Source organism: Bos indicus x Bos taurus, chromosome 1, assembly GCF_003369695.1.
Source record: "Bos indicus x Bos taurus breed Angus x Brahman F1 hybrid chromosome 1, Bos_hybrid_MaternalHap_v2.0, whole genome shotgun sequence".
Taxonomy (NCBI): domain Eukaryota; kingdom Metazoa; phylum Chordata; class Mammalia; order Artiodactyla; family Bovidae; genus Bos; species Bos indicus x Bos taurus.
In genome coordinates, this window is record NC_040076.1 from 150,142,853 (window position 1) to 150,161,266 (window position 18,414).

General features: G+C 44.9%; 1 protein-coding gene across 5 annotated transcripts in view; it reads right to left on the bottom strand.

Annotated features, from left to right (window-relative positions):
* The window catches only part of ERG (ETS transcription factor ERG), a 316,149-nt gene that overhangs the window by 118,591 nt on the left and 179,144 nt on the right, over positions 1-18,414 (bottom strand). Inside the window, exon 1 of one of the 5 annotated variants that reach the window (XM_027548984.1) lies at positions 15,253-15,394. The exons of 3 other annotated variants lie outside the window; for them this stretch is intronic. In XM_027548984.1, the coding sequence (XP_027404785.1) occupies positions 15,253-15,270 (18 nt within the window). In that variant the 5' untranslated portion in view covers positions 15,271-15,394. Of the gene's footprint in view, positions 1-15,252; positions 15,395-18,414 lie in introns of those variants that run through there. One more of the 5 variants, XM_027548967.1, reaches the window with a different exon arrangement.

Here is an 18,414-nt window from a genome sequence, read left to right on the forward strand (position 1 = left end):
ACCAGGGAAGCCAATAACTGCTCACTGAATTAAATGAATTAATCCTCTATGGCGTTATCACCTCACTAATTAATGCACGCATTCATGCATTTATCATCCAGGCAGATATTCATTTACTTATTCAACAGACATTATTACCAGGCACGGTCCGCACAGATAAAAGATTACACGGCACCAGCCATGTAACTTAGGGTACAGAGGGCCAAACTTTAACAAGCAGAGTTTGAGGGTTTCTGTTCTTCAATGAGGTTCCATAGATTCCTAATCATGAACACCAACTGGCAATTCAGTAGATGTCTGCTGCTGCTGCTGCTGCTAAGTCGCTTCAGTCATGTCCAACTCTGTGCGACCCCATAGACGGCAGCCCACCAGGCTTCCCCGTCCCTGGGATTCTCCAAGCAAGAACACTGGAGTGGGTTGCCATTTCCTTCTCCAATCAGTAGATGTCTACTTTCCTCTAAAGAATGTCAGCCAAAGCAGTCGGTTTTGAAAGAGCACTGGACTCCTTTCACACTAGGACCACTCCAGAGACCAGCTGTGGCCCCTCACTACAGAAACACTCATTCATTCAACCATTCGTTCACTGGCACAGGCCAGAGGAAAGGAGAGGGAGGAGACAGTAGCATCTTATAGCCCTCCAGCGTGGTTTTCTCTTTGGATCCTCAAAACTACTGAACTTCTGAGTTCAGCTGCTGAAAGATTGGTTAATATTTTGCTTGTACTCCTAAATGGACTGACAACAGTGACTCTATTATATTTATTCTACTGTCCTCAAAGGAATGGTATGAGAAAGAAACCGATAACAGGGAGGGAAGTACTTTCACCTCTTCAGAAGAAGCTACAAATATTCAAAGATGAACAGCACAAACATAATCAAGAACTGATTACTTCAAACAAAGCAAGATACAACAATACACTAAATAATAAGAATGAGACTAGGATTAATAACCAAAAAGAGCTCACACCGATTTGCACACAAAACACACCGTTCAAACACAAGCTAAGCTACTGTAGTCGTGTCTGACTCTTTGTGACTCCATGGACTGTAGCCCGCCAGGCCCCTCTGTCCATGGGGATTCTCCAGGCAAGAATACTGGAGTGAGTTGCCATGCCCTCCTCCAGGGGAATCTTCCTGACCCAGGGATTGAACCTACATCTCTTAGTCTCCAGGACTGGCGGGCGGGTTCTTGACCACTAGCGCCACCTGAGAAGCATGACCGTATTAAGCTGTTGGATCCTCGAACCAGCACCAAGAAGGGTGTTTCCAGCACTGCTGAATCCACTCTACAGATACGGAAACTGAGGCACAGGAACGTGGTGTGCCCTTGCTAAGGCATACTGGAACAAGGGTGTGCCCCGGCCGTCTGGCTCTGCTTTGTAATAAGACACTGGGTCCTCAGGAAGGGATATGGGGCTTTAACCTCTAGGAGGGGATTCAGCCGCTAATCCTCTTTTCTTCACTAACCTGGATAAAAGAGGGAGGGTAAAAAGGACTATTTAAATGAGTTTAATTTCTCTAATTCGTTATTAGTTTTAAAGAATATGTCTGTGTGCATGGAAAAAAGACAAAAGAAGACAAAAAAGAAAAAAAATCTTCAAAAGACCCCTGATGCGTAACAGCAGGTCTTCCCTGGTGGCTCGGACAGTAAAGAATCTGCCTGCAATGGGGGAAACCCAGGTTCGATCCCTGGGTCAGGAAGATTCCTCTGGAGAAACAAATGGGAACCCACTCCGGTATTCTTGCTTGGAGAAGCCCATGGACAGAGGAGCCTGGCGGGCTACAGTCCATGGGGTCACACAGAGTTGGACATGACTGATGCGATGAATTTAACCTCCTTTTCTAAACTCCTCCAGTGATTGCTTTGGAAATGGGGAAAAAGAACGAAGGCTTTTATCATTATTGTGTTGTTTAAAAGATATGTTATGCAGTGGGTCTATTACACCTGTATTCAGGCTGAAGAAAGCAAAAGAGAACCAACCGCCACTGTCAGGCAGGCAGTGGTGACTGTCAGAGAGGAGGTGAAGGATGAGTCTACCAGCTCTGCACCAGCACCACACAACCACGATTCCCATGGTGCCGGAACCAACACAGACTCAGGAGCTCGGAGAAGTCATTTTGTAAAAAATAAGCAGAAGTGGCAGGGAGGCAGCAACTGGAAGGAAACACGTTGGGAGATGCGTCTGGGAGTTTCACTAAAAGGCAACAAAACTTCACAGTGAGGGTGGAGGGGGAACAAATGCAGAGGAAGAAAGATCTTCATTCAGACAGGAGGTTCCTGAGACAGTAACCACGTCGTCCAACAAGATGAGCAAAAGCACACAAACAAGGGGGTCTCGAAAAGAAAAATATCACTGGGGGCAATTTCACGTCAATCCCAGCAAAATATGAGTATTGAGTGACTGTGTGAATAAAATCACTGGAGTACGCTGAGCACCAAAGAACTGATGCTTTTGAACTGTGGTGTTGCAGAAGACTCTTGAGAGTCCCCTGGACTGCAAGGAGATCCAACCAGTCCATCCTAAAGGAAATCAGTCCTGAATATTCATTGGAAGGACTGATGTTGAAGCTGAAACTCCAATACTTTGGCCACCTTATGCGAAGAACTGACTCATTGGAAAAGACCCTGATGCTTGGAAAGATTGAAGGTGGGAGGAGAAGGGGACGACAGAGGATGAGGTGGTTGGATGGCATCACTGACTCAATGGACAAGAGTTTGAGTAAACTCCGGGAGTTGGTGATGGACAGGGAGGCCTGGTGTGCTGCAGTCCATGGGGTCGCAAAGAGTCGGACACGACTGAGTGACTGAACTGAACTGAACTGAACGGAACTGATGTTCATATACTGGCATCTTCATGAAACTGGACTACATGTAACCACGTCTCGAAGCTTCTCAAAGTCATCAGACAAAGTCTCTGCCTCTCCCTGGACAGACACAAACATCTACGGAATACACACTGGACGCAGACTCTACTGGACACTGTCCTCTTGTCCATTTCAACCCAGGGCTCACAGGCCCCTTCTGATCATCCAAGGAGGCACTGCAGCATGAATGGACCCAACAGTTAACAGCAGCTCGGTTTTCTGATGACTTCGGAGCCCTGTAGGAGATCAGGGTGGAGCTGCGGGTTTCCAAGCTTGGAGTGTGTAAACAGCACTCTCTGGGGTTTTGCCAAGGCTCGAGCTGAGTGGCTTTCAGGTGCTGTTTATTTTGTCTAGTTTATTGTTCAGTGTTTCTGTTTGTTGACTTGATATATTTTTTCCCCGCAAAGGGGCCAAGCTACAGGGACATATCCTGTAGGTGGAAAATGGATGATTCCCTATTGTTCAGTGTTTGTGTGTTGTGGTTTTATTTGCTTTGGTTCAAAGGACCTAAACAATGCATTCACTGGAATTTAGTAACTGGTGTCAATTCAGCACAGAGGACAATCTGTGCGCTGAGATTTCTGAACCCAAATCGGGTGATCTCTGCTTGACTGAAGAAAGAGGAATCTAAAATGACATTTACATCTAAATATCCACCCAAAATAAAACTTCCAATTGAATCTCAAAGAGGCTTATTTGTCAACAAATACAAATACAGACTCATGGACTCATAGCCTGAGAGGACAAACTTACAGTTGCTGGGGGGTAGGGAGCGTTAGAGGGTTTGGGATGGACATGTACACACCGCTATTTTTAAAATGGATAACCAACCAGGACCTACTGTATAGCACAGGGAACTCTGCTCAGTGTTTTGTGGCAGCCTGGATGGGACGGGAGTCTGGGGGGAGAATGGATACATGTGGATGACTGAGTCCCTTGCTACTCACCTGAAGTTATCATAACATTGTTAATTGGCTGTACTCCAATACAAAATAAAAGGTTAAAAAAAAAAAAACAGACTCATGCATCATAATCTATAATTTCAAGGGGACCCAAGACCCCACAGAGCAGGAGTCCTACTCATAGAAATGTCTAACCTAGCTACACACCTCTTTGTAAAATCTGGGAAACAGACAAGACCAAGGATGAGAAGAAGGGCCTAAAGCCATCACCTTGGAAACATCACATTTTCGCCCACTTCACGACACTGGATTCTGACCACAAACCTGCAGCAAGAGGCTCACCCCTCCATGGAGGAGAGAGAATGCACAACACCCACGCCTTCGCAGAGGAAGTTTCCATCCGGAGCTCTTTCTGCGTCGCTGAGTCTCTGGTCGGGCTGGCTATCTGTGTAGGAAGTGGACGCAGGAAGTATCTGTCTACAAACCCTTTATCCTCAAGGTAATTGCCACAGCAGCATTTTACTGTTTACCAAAGCAGTAAACATGCGATCTAAAAAAAGATGTTTTCCATCTCCAAAGAACAAGGCTTAAAAAAATATATATGTATGTGTGTGTTTATTTCATAACCAGCTTCTTATCAAAACCGCTGACAATAAGACCGTGTTCCCAAGAGCCAGGGAGTCGGTGGGAACAGCCTTGGGGGTAGAACAGAAGCTTCACTCTCAGGGAGCCCCCCAAAACACAGCCTGGTTTTCTTCCCTGAGATGCTACTCTAGCAAAGTCGATTTTATTTCTCTTCTTCCAGGCTTAACACAGGCTGAAGAGAGTCAGGGTCTTTGGCTGAACAGGTAAAATCAACAAGACTTTCCATGTTAACTCAAACTGGCAGGATGGATAACCCATAAAGTCATGTGTAAAACAGATAACTAGTGGGAATTCTGCTTTATAGCACAGGGAGCTGAGCTCGGGGCTCTCTGATGACCCAGAGGCGTGGAGCAGGGGGTGAAGCAGGAGGGAGGGTCAAGAGAAGAGAGGATATGTAAACATATAGCTGATTCCCGCCTGGAGAGTTCCATGGACAGAGGGGCCTGGCAGGCTACAGTCCATGGGGTCGCAAAGAGTCAGACACGACTGAGCGATTAACACTTTCACTAACACTTTCATAGCTGATCCACTTTGCTGTGCACAGCAAGTAACGCAACATCGTCAAGCAATTATGCACAATTAAAAACAGAATGACAGACATAACATCTTCAAAAATTAAAATGTCACTTGTATTTGACATTGGGCCACATTCTTCTTTTACACGCATGCTAAATTGCTTCAGTCGTGTCCGACTCTGCAGCCCATGGCCTGTAGCCCACCAGGCTCCTCTGTCCATGGGATTCTCCAGACAAGAAAACTGGAGAGGGTTACCATTTCCTCCTGCAGGGGATCTTCCCAACCCAGCGAGGTAGGCAGGATCTTTACCACTAGTGCCACCTGGGAAGCCCTCTTATTTTATATGTGGATATGAATATGCTTCTAGCGCTAGGAGGTCACATAAGAAGAAGTTAAAGGCAGAACTCAAATGTGGACACACGGCTGCGGCTTTTGATCACCTGGTCAACCGTGTCTCTATTTGTTTACCCCGGATGAAAAGCTTGAGAGCCTGCACTGTCCCAGGTTTCCTGGGATGACAGACAAGCCTGGGTAAATGGAAGCAGGTCCAGGGAGAACCCCTGAGCACTGAAGATGTTTTGGGGGGAGGTCCTCTCCACGGTTACTGCTTAATGTTTTAAAAAGCACCTGTTGGGTTGTTAACAAGAGCAGAGAGGAAGAAAGAGGACAGAAGGAGCGTTGAGTGTGAGATGGACTGAGAGAAGCAGAGGGCAGCAAGACCCCCGAGCAGGGGTCTCCAGGGCCAGCCAGACGCACAGAGGCTCCGGCCGCCTCCACAGCAAGCGCCTCCTGGCATCGTTTTAGGTCCCGCTCCGACGCAAAGTACTGGGAATAACTGAGCGCCCACTGCCCTGGAAGAGTCTTTATTTCTTAATCAAATGAAAAGAACACATGCATCAGAGGAAAACTGGCCACATTAAGGAAAAAAAAAAAGAATTCACTACCTGTTATAAATTGGAAAACAAAAAAATCTTTATGGATTTCCTGAGTTTGGTCCTAGAAGGAAAACTGATGTGACTCTAGTGAAGAATGAAACTAGCTAACAAGCAGTAGGGGCCTCAAGGACCATTCCAGCTCGGTTCATCTCGGCAGGAGCCCTGTGAAGTGGAAAGCCTGGTGGCTCCCTCTGACGGAGGGAGGCACCCAGAGGAGGTGAGGGGAGGGACCTGTCCAGGGAGAAACGCCCAGAGCCCACTCCTGTGCTCCCGAGAAGGGGCGGACTCCGGGCCAGGCGCCTTCCCTGCGGAGGCCCCGCAGCGCCCCCCCAGGCCGGCCTCTCTCCACTTCCCTCGCCAGCCTTCACAGCGATGCCTCCCTTTCCTTGTCCGCGCGATAAGACCAATCCTTTCCCCACAGAGTCTATTTTAAGAATGAAGAAATGAGAGTATCAGGGGCCTCCCTGGGCGTAAGATAAGCACGGGTCGGCTCCATTCACCTTCACGCCGCTGACGCTCCTGTGAACAGAAGGTGACACCTCCTGACAACACAGATCCCAGGGGGACTTCGCAGTATAAAACCACATAGTAATTTATATATATATAAAATTTATATATTTTTTTAACTTGGAGCAACGTCTTGGGAAATCTACCTCACGTTGAGACATAAACTAATTATGTTGACAAATTCTCAAGTGTTGTTTCAACAGCTTCCTCTTCCTCAAAGGTGAGCATCGCACGCCTCCAGTTAACTTGAAAAACTAAAACTCAACAGGGTCCAATGGGATTCAGAGGGACTAGGATGGTGAAGCTGCTACTGGCCTAGGATTTGAATTAATGAACTTGGGGGCCTGTGGAGGGAGGTGGTTGGGAGGGAAAGCTCTTTGGTTTTGGACTCTATTTCTATCCTTGTTAAATGGAAAAAAAAATTGATGTGCTATCCTATAATTTTATAACAGGAGGAGAGATGTTAAATCTTCAAGGTTGAATGATTTAAAAGCCATTGTGTTAAGACTCAGGAGTGCAAATTCTTTGCAGGATGTACTAGAAACGCTCTTTGTTTTACACTCCAGAAACTGACATGCATTGTCTTGAACAAAGTCACTTGAAGTAACAGCCCTGATGTTCATGTTATGATTGGATTATGATGTGGCTTTAAAAATAAATAATTTCGCTTGGCCTTGGCATTTCTTTTCTAAATGTCTCAGCACTTATCTGTGCTGAACAGCAGATTACGTTTTTTTCTTCCCAGAGTCCAATTCCATGAACTCCCCTATGGAAAGACTTGGTAAGGCCTGATGGAAAACTCAGGAGACGCAGGCGAGGAAGTTGATACTTGGGGTGAGGAAACGATCTGGAATCTGGAACCACGGCCCCTTGGATGTCGCCAAATATGGAAAGAATTCTTGTCACCAAGCACAGAATTGGGTGTTAGAGTTTTAGCTCTTGGATTTGCTAGTCCTTTATCTTAATCAGCCAACAAGAGCATAATAACTGTCGCCTATGGGGTTTTCTCACTCAAGACTGGTAACATAAATGAGCCAACTATGGTAATTTTCATTATTTAACGTATATCCTTTTTTTCTCTTTCTTTTTTATTTTTAAATTTTATGAAAGTGTGATATATTTACAGGAGACATATCACTATATCCTTTCATATATTGTGTTTTTTTCCTGCAAAGTAATTTAACGTTAAGAGCTAAGGCAAACACTAGGGGAAAAAAAAAAAGATCATATGGTGATAAATAGAGGGGAAACAGATTTGTATGCCTGGAGCACGTTTCCCAGCCTCTCTCTAATCCTCCATCCTTATCTGGACAAAAAGCACCAGGATGCAGGCTGCAGTGAGCATCTCATGAGATAATGTGAGCGCCCAGCATAGCTGTCATAAGGATGATATTAATCTGGATTATGAATTCCAGATACAACACCTACCTTTGAAAAACTCTTTTTTAACTTTTTATTTTATATCAGAGTATAGCTGATGAATGTTGTGGTAGTTTCAGAAGGACAGTGGAGGGACTCAGCCATACATATAAATGTATCCATTCTCACCCAAACCCCACTACCATCCAGGCTGCCACATAACACTGAACAGAGTTCCCTGTGCTACACAGTAGATCCTTGTTGGTTATCCGTAATATAGAAGTGGGTACATATCCACCCCACACTCCCTAATGATCCCTTCCCCCATTCTTCTCCCCTGACAAGCATAATTTAAGTGTCTTTTCTACGCTTTTTTCAACACAAATTCTATTTAATTTGTATTTAAACTAGGAAAAATATCTTTATAGCAATACATCTATTTAAAATCTGCAACAATGATTATCTTCCTGATACTTTAACTCTCTCTTTATGACCTTAAAGGATTTTAATCAATATTTATTTTTTCAACAAACATTGACTGAACCCCTACAAAAAAAGAGATGGGCAGACAGATCACAAAAAGAAGGTTCTGTGGTTTACATAGGTAGACACAGAGTCACACTCCCAAACACAAGCAGAGCTGGGAGGCATGCTGGCAAGAGAGAAAATGAGGCAGGAGAGAGGAGACAGAATGAGGAATGATCTTTGGCTTTATACGACACACCTCAGCTGCGTGCGACAGGGAAGGAAAGCGTGAACAAGAAGAAGACCCAGAGGTCACAGGGGTCATTGCTTGAAACAGGTTCATAGCAAAAGAAGTGTGATGAAACACCCTTATTACTGGAATTAAAATGAGATTCCATTTTTGCCTGTTACAATGGCAAAGCTTCAAAGAGCGAAATATTCAGAGTTGTTCTGAGTGCAGTGGAAATAGTCTCATATATGACCGTAAGTGGGAACTGGCACAACCCTTTTAGAGAATGAAGTGGTCATTTTTTAACAACTGTGGCAGAGCCTTTAAATATATATACACACACACACACACACACACACATACATATATATATACACATATACACACATATCACTTGGTTCAATAAGTCCTTTTCTAAGCACTAATAGTAATAAAATAAATTTTAAAAAATTATATAGAGAGTGCATTGCAATGTAAGTAGTGAAAAACTGAAAGCAATATTATTTCCTACAATAGGATGGGTCAGGAAATTCCCCTGGAGAAGGAATAGGCTACCTACTTCAGTATTCTCGGGCTTCCCTGGTGGCTCAGACAGTAAAGAATCCACCTGCCAAGCAGGAGATCTGGGTTCAATCCCTGGGTTGGGGAGATCCCCTGAAGGAGGTTATGACAGCCCACTCCAGTGTTCTTGCCTGGAGAATCCCCATGGACACAGAAGCCTGGCAGGCTGCAATGCACGGGGTCACATAGGAGCTGGACATGACTGAGTGACTAAGCACGCAGCACACGGCAGGATACTGGTTATACAAACCATAATACTTATTTTAGATGGAATATAACTAAGCATACAAATTACACTTTCCAAAAGATGTTTGTGACGTGGGGAAATGTGTGTCAAACGACGTTCACTGAGAGAAGCAGGACGGTCAGGGAGATGGAAGGACAGACAGAAACAGAGTAGGAAGACACACCGAATGCTGGGGATCTTCCCTGGCTGGCTGGGCCCAGGAGCGATTTATACTGATTTTGCAACGATTCCTTTTTTCATTTTCTCTATAGTGAAGCTGTTTTATGACCGTAATTTGCACAAAACAAGACATGTGTTTTTCAAAATAAATGAAAATAATTTAAGGGAAACAACAATGGAAGGATGCAACGGTCAGAAGCGAGAGGCTCTGCAGGCCTCCGCCCTCCTCAGCCACGGAGCAAACAGCCTCCACCCTCAGAGCAGGACTAACTCAAGCCTCTGAACAGCCAGGCCGTGAGGGACCCCCGGACATTCTCTCTGCCCTGGTGTTTGGAACCTGCCTGGTTGCACCCTTATATCCAAGGACTCCTAGAGCTCCCCTGGCCTGTCTCCTCCGGCTCCCATGTGCCCTTCCCTGCCTGGGAGGCTGGAACAGTGACCTGTGGAAGCGACCCGCCCTTTTCCTTGTCTTGGTGGGCCTCTGGAGTTCACAACTGGAGCCGGGCAATGGGGTAAACATACTTCAGAGCAGCGCCAGAAAGACAAGGCAAGTTCACCAGCAAAGCTGAGACGTAGATCACCTCATAGCATCTGCCTGAGCAGTTACTGGAGCTCTGCTGTCCTGGACTCACATTAGAACAGGCATTAGGATTCCACGTTACAATCCCACCTTACAGGGGAGGAAGCGGAGCTCAGGGCCCTGGCGCAGGGTCACGGGACTGGGAGGGACTCAAAGGCAGGGGTGTCTGTGGCCACAAAGCATCAGAAACCTCAGGGGCAATCTGACAGAGTCCCCAGTGAAGAGAAGAGCTGTTCCCCATGCATTTGGGGTCCCCGATGCATTTGAGGCCGTCCCTTAGCCCAAGAAAAGATCCCGCCGGAGCGGACGTGCCCTCACCACTGGGAAGGCCTGAAGACAGTCTTGGTCAGGCCCTCTTCTCGGAAGGTCTTACAGTCAGAGAAGCTCTCATTCTGGCTTTCCCACAGCCTCTTGTACCGTGATGCTCTTCCGTGCCAGCTGTTAGAGCAATCCATCTGCCAAGTTACTGGGGTGCCAAGGGGTCCAAGACGTACAGCTTTGGGTCTCTCCTTCCTACATAAGGAGCCTTACTCTGGAGGTCTAAACACAGAAGTCATCTTTTCCTGAAAGTACCGGGGATGCTGTTTCACTTATTTATTTTATTCGTATTTGTACGAACAGTTTTTCAACTTTCCTGGTGGCTCAGATGGTAAAGAACCTGCCTGCAACGTAGGAGACCCGGGTTCAATCCCAGGGTTGGGAAGATCCCTTGGAGAAGGGAATGGTTATTACCCACTCCAGTATTCTTGCCTGGAGAATCCCCATGGACAAAGAAGCCTGGTGGGGCTACAGTCCATGGGGTCACAAAGAGTCAGACATGACTGAGCAACTAACACACACACACATGGTTTTTTAAGAGATATAAACAAGTGTATGTGTAAGGGGGGGGGGAGAGATTTAAACAAAGATCGGTTTTGTAAAAAAAAAAAAAAGAAAGAAAGAATCACTTTAAAGAAAAGATGGATAATTAAGAAATGGTTCGGGAGACTGAACAACAACAAAGAAACGGTGCAGACTTCCAGAATGTTCTCTGAGAGCACTGCAGTCCCCCATAAAGGGGATCATGAGAAGAATAACCCCCAAATTCTATCCTTTCCAATTCCCTTTCCCATGGCCACTGAGGCAGCATGCCCAGGAGGGCAAACAGTGTCCTGAGCCACGCACGGACACGAGCACAAGTCATTTTAAGATTGTTCAGTCATTGTTAAGTCATGTCTGACTCTTTGCGACCCCGTGGACTGCAAGCACGCCAGGCTCCCCCGTCCTCTACCACCTCCTGGAGTTTGTTTAAACTCATGTCCATTCAGCTGGTGACGCCATCCAACCAGCTCTTTTTAAGATCACGGCCGGTAATTCTACTTTCAGGCCAGTGCTCTGGGAATACAACCTTGACTTAGTGGGGCAGCAGTATTTTACTTTCTAATACTTCCATTGTCACTGACTGCTAAAGTAGCAAGAGATAAAACAATTCAAATTTCACTTAAGCCAATGAACTGTTGAAAAGTCAGATGCCCCAGGGCTGTTCAACTCCTTCGTCATATCCCTCAAAATACTATATATGAAGGAGACCAGCTTCCTTCGTATGACCCCGAGGTTTTACACAAGTTTGCTTCACACCTGATAGCAAATACTCAGCAAATGCCTGCTCTGCGCAAGGCACAAAATACACAGAAGAAGTTTTATGCTTTTAAACTTTCTTTTTTCTTTTTTTAACTGAAGTACAGTTGATGTACACTATTGTAAGTTACTAGAGTACAATATAGTGATTCCCAATGTTTAAAGGTTCTATTACATTTCCAGGGCTTCCCAGGTGGCTCAGTGGTAAAGGATTCTGCCTGCCAATGTAGAAGACTCAGTCCCTGGGAAGATCCCCTGGAGAAGGGAATGACAACCCACTCCAGGATCCTTGCCTGGAGAATCCCATGGGCAGAGGAGCCAGGTGGGCTACAGTCCATGGGGTCGCAAAAGAAACCAGACATGACTGAGCAACTACACACCAACTCCAACTGCAGTTATTAGAAAATACTGGCTATAACCCTAGGGGTATGCACATGGCCTTGCAGTTTGTTTTATGTGGAATAGCTTACCCTCTTCACCGCGCTCCTCTGGTACCCCTCCCCTCCTTTCCCCACTGGGAACCATCAGTTTGCTCTCTCCGCCTGTGAGTTTGCTTTTTCGCTTGTTCCTGTCGTTACCTTCACTAGTCTGTTGCATTCTTTAGAGTCCACATACAAGTGATACCACAGTGATCATCCAAAACCCCAACTTCTGTCAAATCAAAGAAAGGAACTTCTGGAAACAACTCACAGGGACAGGAGTCACCTTCTCCCTCCACAAGCCTTGCTAGGAACTTTCCATCTCCTGTCTGGTTCCAAGATGCTCTCCACTCACAGCTGAAACTGGGCCACTAGTTGCCACACGGGTGATAAAGGAAAGCCCCCACAACTCCTCCTGAAAGACTAAAGACCTTTACACTCTAGGATCGGGGGCTGTAACCTGTGGCTCCCTGGACCACCCAAGGACAGAAGTAGATTACAATAGAATTGCTTCCCCTGTCACTCTGTGTATGGCCTTTCCTGCACTTAAAAGCATTATCCTGAGAAGCCACTGCAGGCTTCATCGGACTCCCCAGTGGCCCAAGACATAACAAAGGATCAGCAAAGTCTTTGGGAGACTGGATTAAAAAATCCTAACTGAAGCAAAATCAAGTTCCAAGGCTAACAACTAGCTCCTTGGAGTCAGTAAGCAAAGGCAGTGCTGTCTTGTAGAGAAGGCAGGAAGGGGGTGTTAAGGACCCCCAGTATTGTCAGGTGGCTCAGAAGCCCTGGAAGCACCAAAACTGACTGAGGAATTGCATGTAAGGGCTTCAGTTTTGATGCTTCTATACGTTTCTATTAGAGCTCTTAATCTGATCTTAAAATTCCCGGACCTTTAAGCAGAAATGGATACATTCACATAAACTCCCAAAATTCTTTTAAAATTCCCATGGAAACACTCTGTTCCCATTTCCAAAATATGAAGGGAAAGTGGGGCTGAGGATCATAAAGACAGGACACAAACACTGAGCTTTTCAAAGTGCCTCATAGGGTCTTATTCAAGAACAAAAAAATAAAAAAGAAATCCACTCAGACACAGAGGAACAACTTCAATTCTGTGCATCTGATACCTGATCAACTAATTGATTTTATTTACTGAAACAACAAAAAGCAGAGAGCATTTGGGACTGGCAATTGCCCATATGACAAACTGTTTCCTAATTCCAACAGACAGCCACGGCCGTAATGTTCCCTATGCTAATTTGAGCTTTGCGCTAACATAATTAAAACTGTAGTCAACAGACTCGGGCCGCCTTTTTTCCACTCTATAAACAAGTCTGTAAAATCATCTCATTACTTTACCCAGGAAGCCTAGCAGAACATGTCTTAAAGGAAGTTACCTATAAAGAGGGTCTATTTTATTTTAACAGAGAATTAAAAAGGGTCCACTCGAAGTCATTTTGAAAGTTTACTTAAGCTATAGACAATATAAAGAGAATGCAGTGTAATCAAACGTTAAAATAAGCAGAATGTCCTGGATAAGTGTAACTGTTGCCAAAATTCATTGTGAAAAATCACAAAGACATTGAAGCTTTGAAAATATCTTCATCTCTTAGAAATGTATACTTTAAACAATCACACATTTGTATTGTATGCAAAACACACCCCACTCTAAAAGATGGACTGTTACTTCAATGTCCTTTGATACACTGATTTTCTGAAACACACACATAACTGTACCCAATCTATTCAAAATTTACAAAGAACATTAGACTCAGCTGCTATGAAATATGGACATGAAAAAGGGTGAAAATAAGAATTAAAAAGGTAGCATTTGAGGTTATAAAATCAAACAATTTCTGCTCATATTGCTGAAAGTAGAGCATGTCAAACCCTAGATCTTAAGATTTCTTTCTACATCATTATATTTCAGGAGACTTTCAATCCTTATAGCCAAAGAAAGAAAAATCTCTATAAAATTAAAGTCTTTGAATCATACATTGATGATTAATTTTTCATATATAATTGACCATACCTTGAAAAACGAAACATATCTTGAGAAATAAAGACTGAACAAAACTTCTGAAACACAGTGTATACAGTAAGTATTAATTAAATCCTCTCACACACGCATTTCAAATTCCAAATCAAGAAGGATTTTTAAACATTGTCATGGTCCAATTCTGAGCAACCTCCATATTCATGAGCTTTCCAATTAACTATAACCCTTGATGAAAACACAGCCAAATGCTTTTCACCTTCATGCAGCGAAACTAAAGACACACAACCAAGAAAACTTTCTTTTTCCTCTTTTCAGTATCTGATTTTGCTGCTCATTTTTTTTCTCATTTCTACACATGTCACCAATCTGGCCTTGAAAATACTGTTAACAGGCCACTTCGTGGACTCTCATGCTGCCGACTAAGCGTCCAATTGGCTTCACCACCAGGAATGAGGCCACATTTGTATTTTCACCTCCACAGATTCACCTTCACCTTCATCTCTCTATGCTACTTACCAGAAACGTCTGCAAGAAAAACAACACATCAGACCACACGCCCCAGCGCACAAAGAACAGACAGGCAGTTCCCACAAGGCAACCATCACAGGGAAGACAGTCTACTCACAGTGCTCCGAGAAGTAGGTACTTTATTAAAGATAAATACATAACCGAACACACCGAATTACCACCATGCGAGTTATGAGAACGCCCCGCGCTCAGCCTGAAGGTTCCACAAAATCAAGGCAACACTGGCAGGTCCCATGACCGACAGACAGCCACTTGCTTCACTTCCACAGGGACCGGCTGGCATCCCTGACGCTATGGAGGCCTTCGAGAACATCCGAAAGTTCAACATTTCCAAGCCCATCTTTTCCTCCGACCCTGCCCTCCAACCTCGCCAAGTCCATTGCCTTCCAGCGGAGGCACCTCCGGGCACCGCTACAGACAGTTAAAAGAATAGGAAAATTCGGACGCGTGCTGAAAAGCTTTTGCAAAAGTCATCCACAGCCCTCAACCGTGAATTTAGAAACCCCAACTTTTTTCTGAGTTTGAAGTTTTTAAGCCTTGCGGATGGTTGGAGTAGGAAAAAGGAAATTTACTAGGCAGTGCAAAGGAAATCTTGTTGTCCTCTATTGTGGTAGTGGGGGTGTTGCCCAATGCTAACTTATCTGCCTTGATAAAGGAAACCAAAGAAAAAAGTAACAAGCACAAGATTTGGTCAAACGAAAAGGACCCCTCTCCTTACCTTAATAGTGCTGGCCATAATGCAATCAAGTTTATTGATCGTTAATAAATGTTAATAATAATTATTGCTTCTCTCTGACCAGAAAGTAGTTTTGATGAGGTTGTTTAGAGCGGATGAGATTGTGCTAAGTCTGGGAAATGAAGTCAGCCAATGGCAGGAAGAGGTTTCTATTGGTCCTGGCTGCCCAGCCCGAAGAAACAGGATATTTGGGAGTGGAGAGATAAGAGACCCTGAAAACAATGTTGTTTTTCTTGATGATATGCAGCCAGGAGATTTTTTTTTTTAATTAAAAAAAAAAAAAAGACATCAATTGCCTGGCCTGGGATGGCCACAGCAGGTGTGACCCGGTATGCCGCCGTGTGACACGCCGCTCGGGGAGGGCAGGATACAGATGTGGCGGGACTCCGCATGCCTTCACGTGGGCGGCGAGCACCCAGGGCCCCTGGGCATGGAGGGCGCCCTGCAGCAGCGGGGCAGGCCTCCTGGGCCCACGTCTCCCCGGATCCACCGCGTGCCCGGGACACGGGACCTGCGGCTGCTGGCCCCACAGTCCCTGCTCCATCCTCCCCAGAGGAAACTCTGCAGGTGGTGCTTATTTCTTGCTAATAGGAGAGGATGTTTAATCATAGGATGCTTAATAACAGTCATTCTTTCGCCTGCTGATTTTTAAGCTTCGTTGGTTCAGCATCTCAGAGTCAATGTTCCAGAGTAGTTTCGTTTTCTCCTTCCAAACATAGAGAATTGCTATTGCCTCCATAATAAACCAGGCTTCCCTGGTGGCTCAGCAGTCAAGAACCTGCCTGTCAATGCAGGAGATGTAGGAAATGCAGGTTCGATTCCTGGGTCGGGAAGATCCCCTTGGAGCAGGGCATGGCAACCCACTCCAGTATCCTTGCCTGGAGAATCCCATGGACAGAGGAGCCTGGCGGGCTACAGGCCATGGGGTCACAAAGAGTCAGAAACGACTGAACACAAGAAATTGGTTGAAAAGTGCAAAGCCTCTAGGGTGAGAGTGACTAAGAAAATAAAGAAGAAAATAAACCTGTCAAATGGTCGTTTTCAAATGTTTACTTAAAACCCAAAGAACTTAAACAATAACACATGTTTTCTAGCTGAAAATATCAAACTGACCCCACCCTGACAAGTGTCCAGGCTGCAGACAGCAGACCCTGAGAGAACCCCTGGCTACAGAGGGATGCCATATCCTCATTAAGTGTTTTAAAATCCGAACTGCAAGTTCAGGGCCACACGTCTGTTTTCCACTCGGAGGAAGTGCAGCTAACGCAGGCCTGAACATTCCTTAGAGGGTTTCAGGCCTTTTAATTACTCACTTGCAGGAAATTACTTGTTCTCTGGAAGAAACAACATTTTGCTTTGAATGGAGCCACACGAAAGCTGGGCCAGAAAAGAGGTGTGGTCTCCAGAGGGGACCCACAGAACACAATAGCCCCAACCCTGAGTCATCCCGCAGCGCGAGGTCTCAGAGGCCGACGGTCACTGAGCTGACTTCACACAGACTTCAGGCCTGCCTGTGTCAGAGCTCCAGAAATGAGCCCGCGTGCCTACAGATTTTACTGATCCCACGATTTCCCCCTTGGCTTAGAACAGCAGGAGAAGGGAACCCGAGGAGGAGGAGGGATGGGAGGAGGGAGAAGGAAAGAAAGGAAAAGGGAGGGATGGGGAGAAGGAGGGGAAGGAAGAAAGAAGGAAGGAAAAGAAAGAAAAAGAGAGAAGGGGAAGCAAGAAAGAATGAAGGAGAAGAAAGAAAGCAGCAGCAAAGAGAAGGTGTAAGAAGTTTCATTCAGTGTAAAAATCAGACCCTGACCAGTGCTCAGCATCTGCATTTCGAGGGGACGCTGATTTCCGCTCTTTTCATCTCCAAACAATAAATGAGATGGCAGGCTGATTAAAATTGTGTTTCCCCTAAAATTTCAAAGTACTGAGTTGTTTTATCTGGGCAGCTTCCACAAGGATTCAGGAGCACTGGGGGGAAAAAAACGCTCTTTCGGCTCCACTGAGATTCTTGTTTTTTACTCTGCTAAGAAGCATCCATTTTTTAAATGTGAATGGTGGCACCCTAATCAGCAGAATTCTATTATGGATTTTCCAAAGAGCAGCCTTAAGTAGGGTGCCCACTGTGCTTAAAAAAACCAAAAAAGCCAGGGAAGAAAGTTCTGCCTGGCCCCATGTCACCCCTGCCCCACTGCAGCCTGGGTTCTAGCCCAGCCCTGGTTCCCTGCAGCAGGAAAGCAGCAGCATTTTTATGGAGATCTAATTCTTCCTTGAGGGGTCTTGCCCTGAACTCCTTGGTTCTTGTCTAACTCAATCAAAGAGTGAACAGTGAAAATGTCTAAATCTTCATTCAGGAATAACGTCAAACTTCAAATGCCACAGGATATCATGTATGTGAGGAATATAAAATATGACACGCCCATAATGCTCACGTTAATTTTTTAAAAAGAAATAAAATATGACACAAATGAAGCTATGGAGGAAACAGAAACAGGCCTCCAGGCACACAGAGGAGATCTGTGGTTGCCAAGGGGGCGGTGGGGGCGGGAGAGGGATGACTGGGTGTCTGGAGTTCGCAAATGCAGCCTTGCAAACTATTATATATAAAAATGGATAAACAGCAAGGTCCTACTGTGCAGCACCGGGAACTAGACTCACTGCCCCGTGATAAACCCTCATGGAAAAGAATACGAGAAAGAATCTATCTATGTATAACCGAGTCACTTTGCTGGACAGCAGAAATGAACACGACATCGTAAATCAACTTTACACCCATGACATTTTAAGAAAACGAAATAATGTCAAACTTAGAGAAAAGCTACAACGTAACTTAAAGAACTTCTAATATCCTTTTTACCAGCTCCTCCAGCTTTAGTAATTTATATCTGCTTTGCTCTCTCCCTCTCTTGCATATATATATACATATATATATATACAGATTTTATTATTTAATAAAATTTTATTAGACTAATGTATTTGCTTGGAACTTACATACAGAAAACCCAGTGACACTCTTTGATCTAGTTCCTGAAGATTCCACCCATAAGTTTCCTTTTGTCTTATTTTAAAAATGCATATACTATAGAAAATGATGGAACAAAAATCCCATTTTGAGATAATGAGCTATAAATTCAGTTACAAAATTAAAAC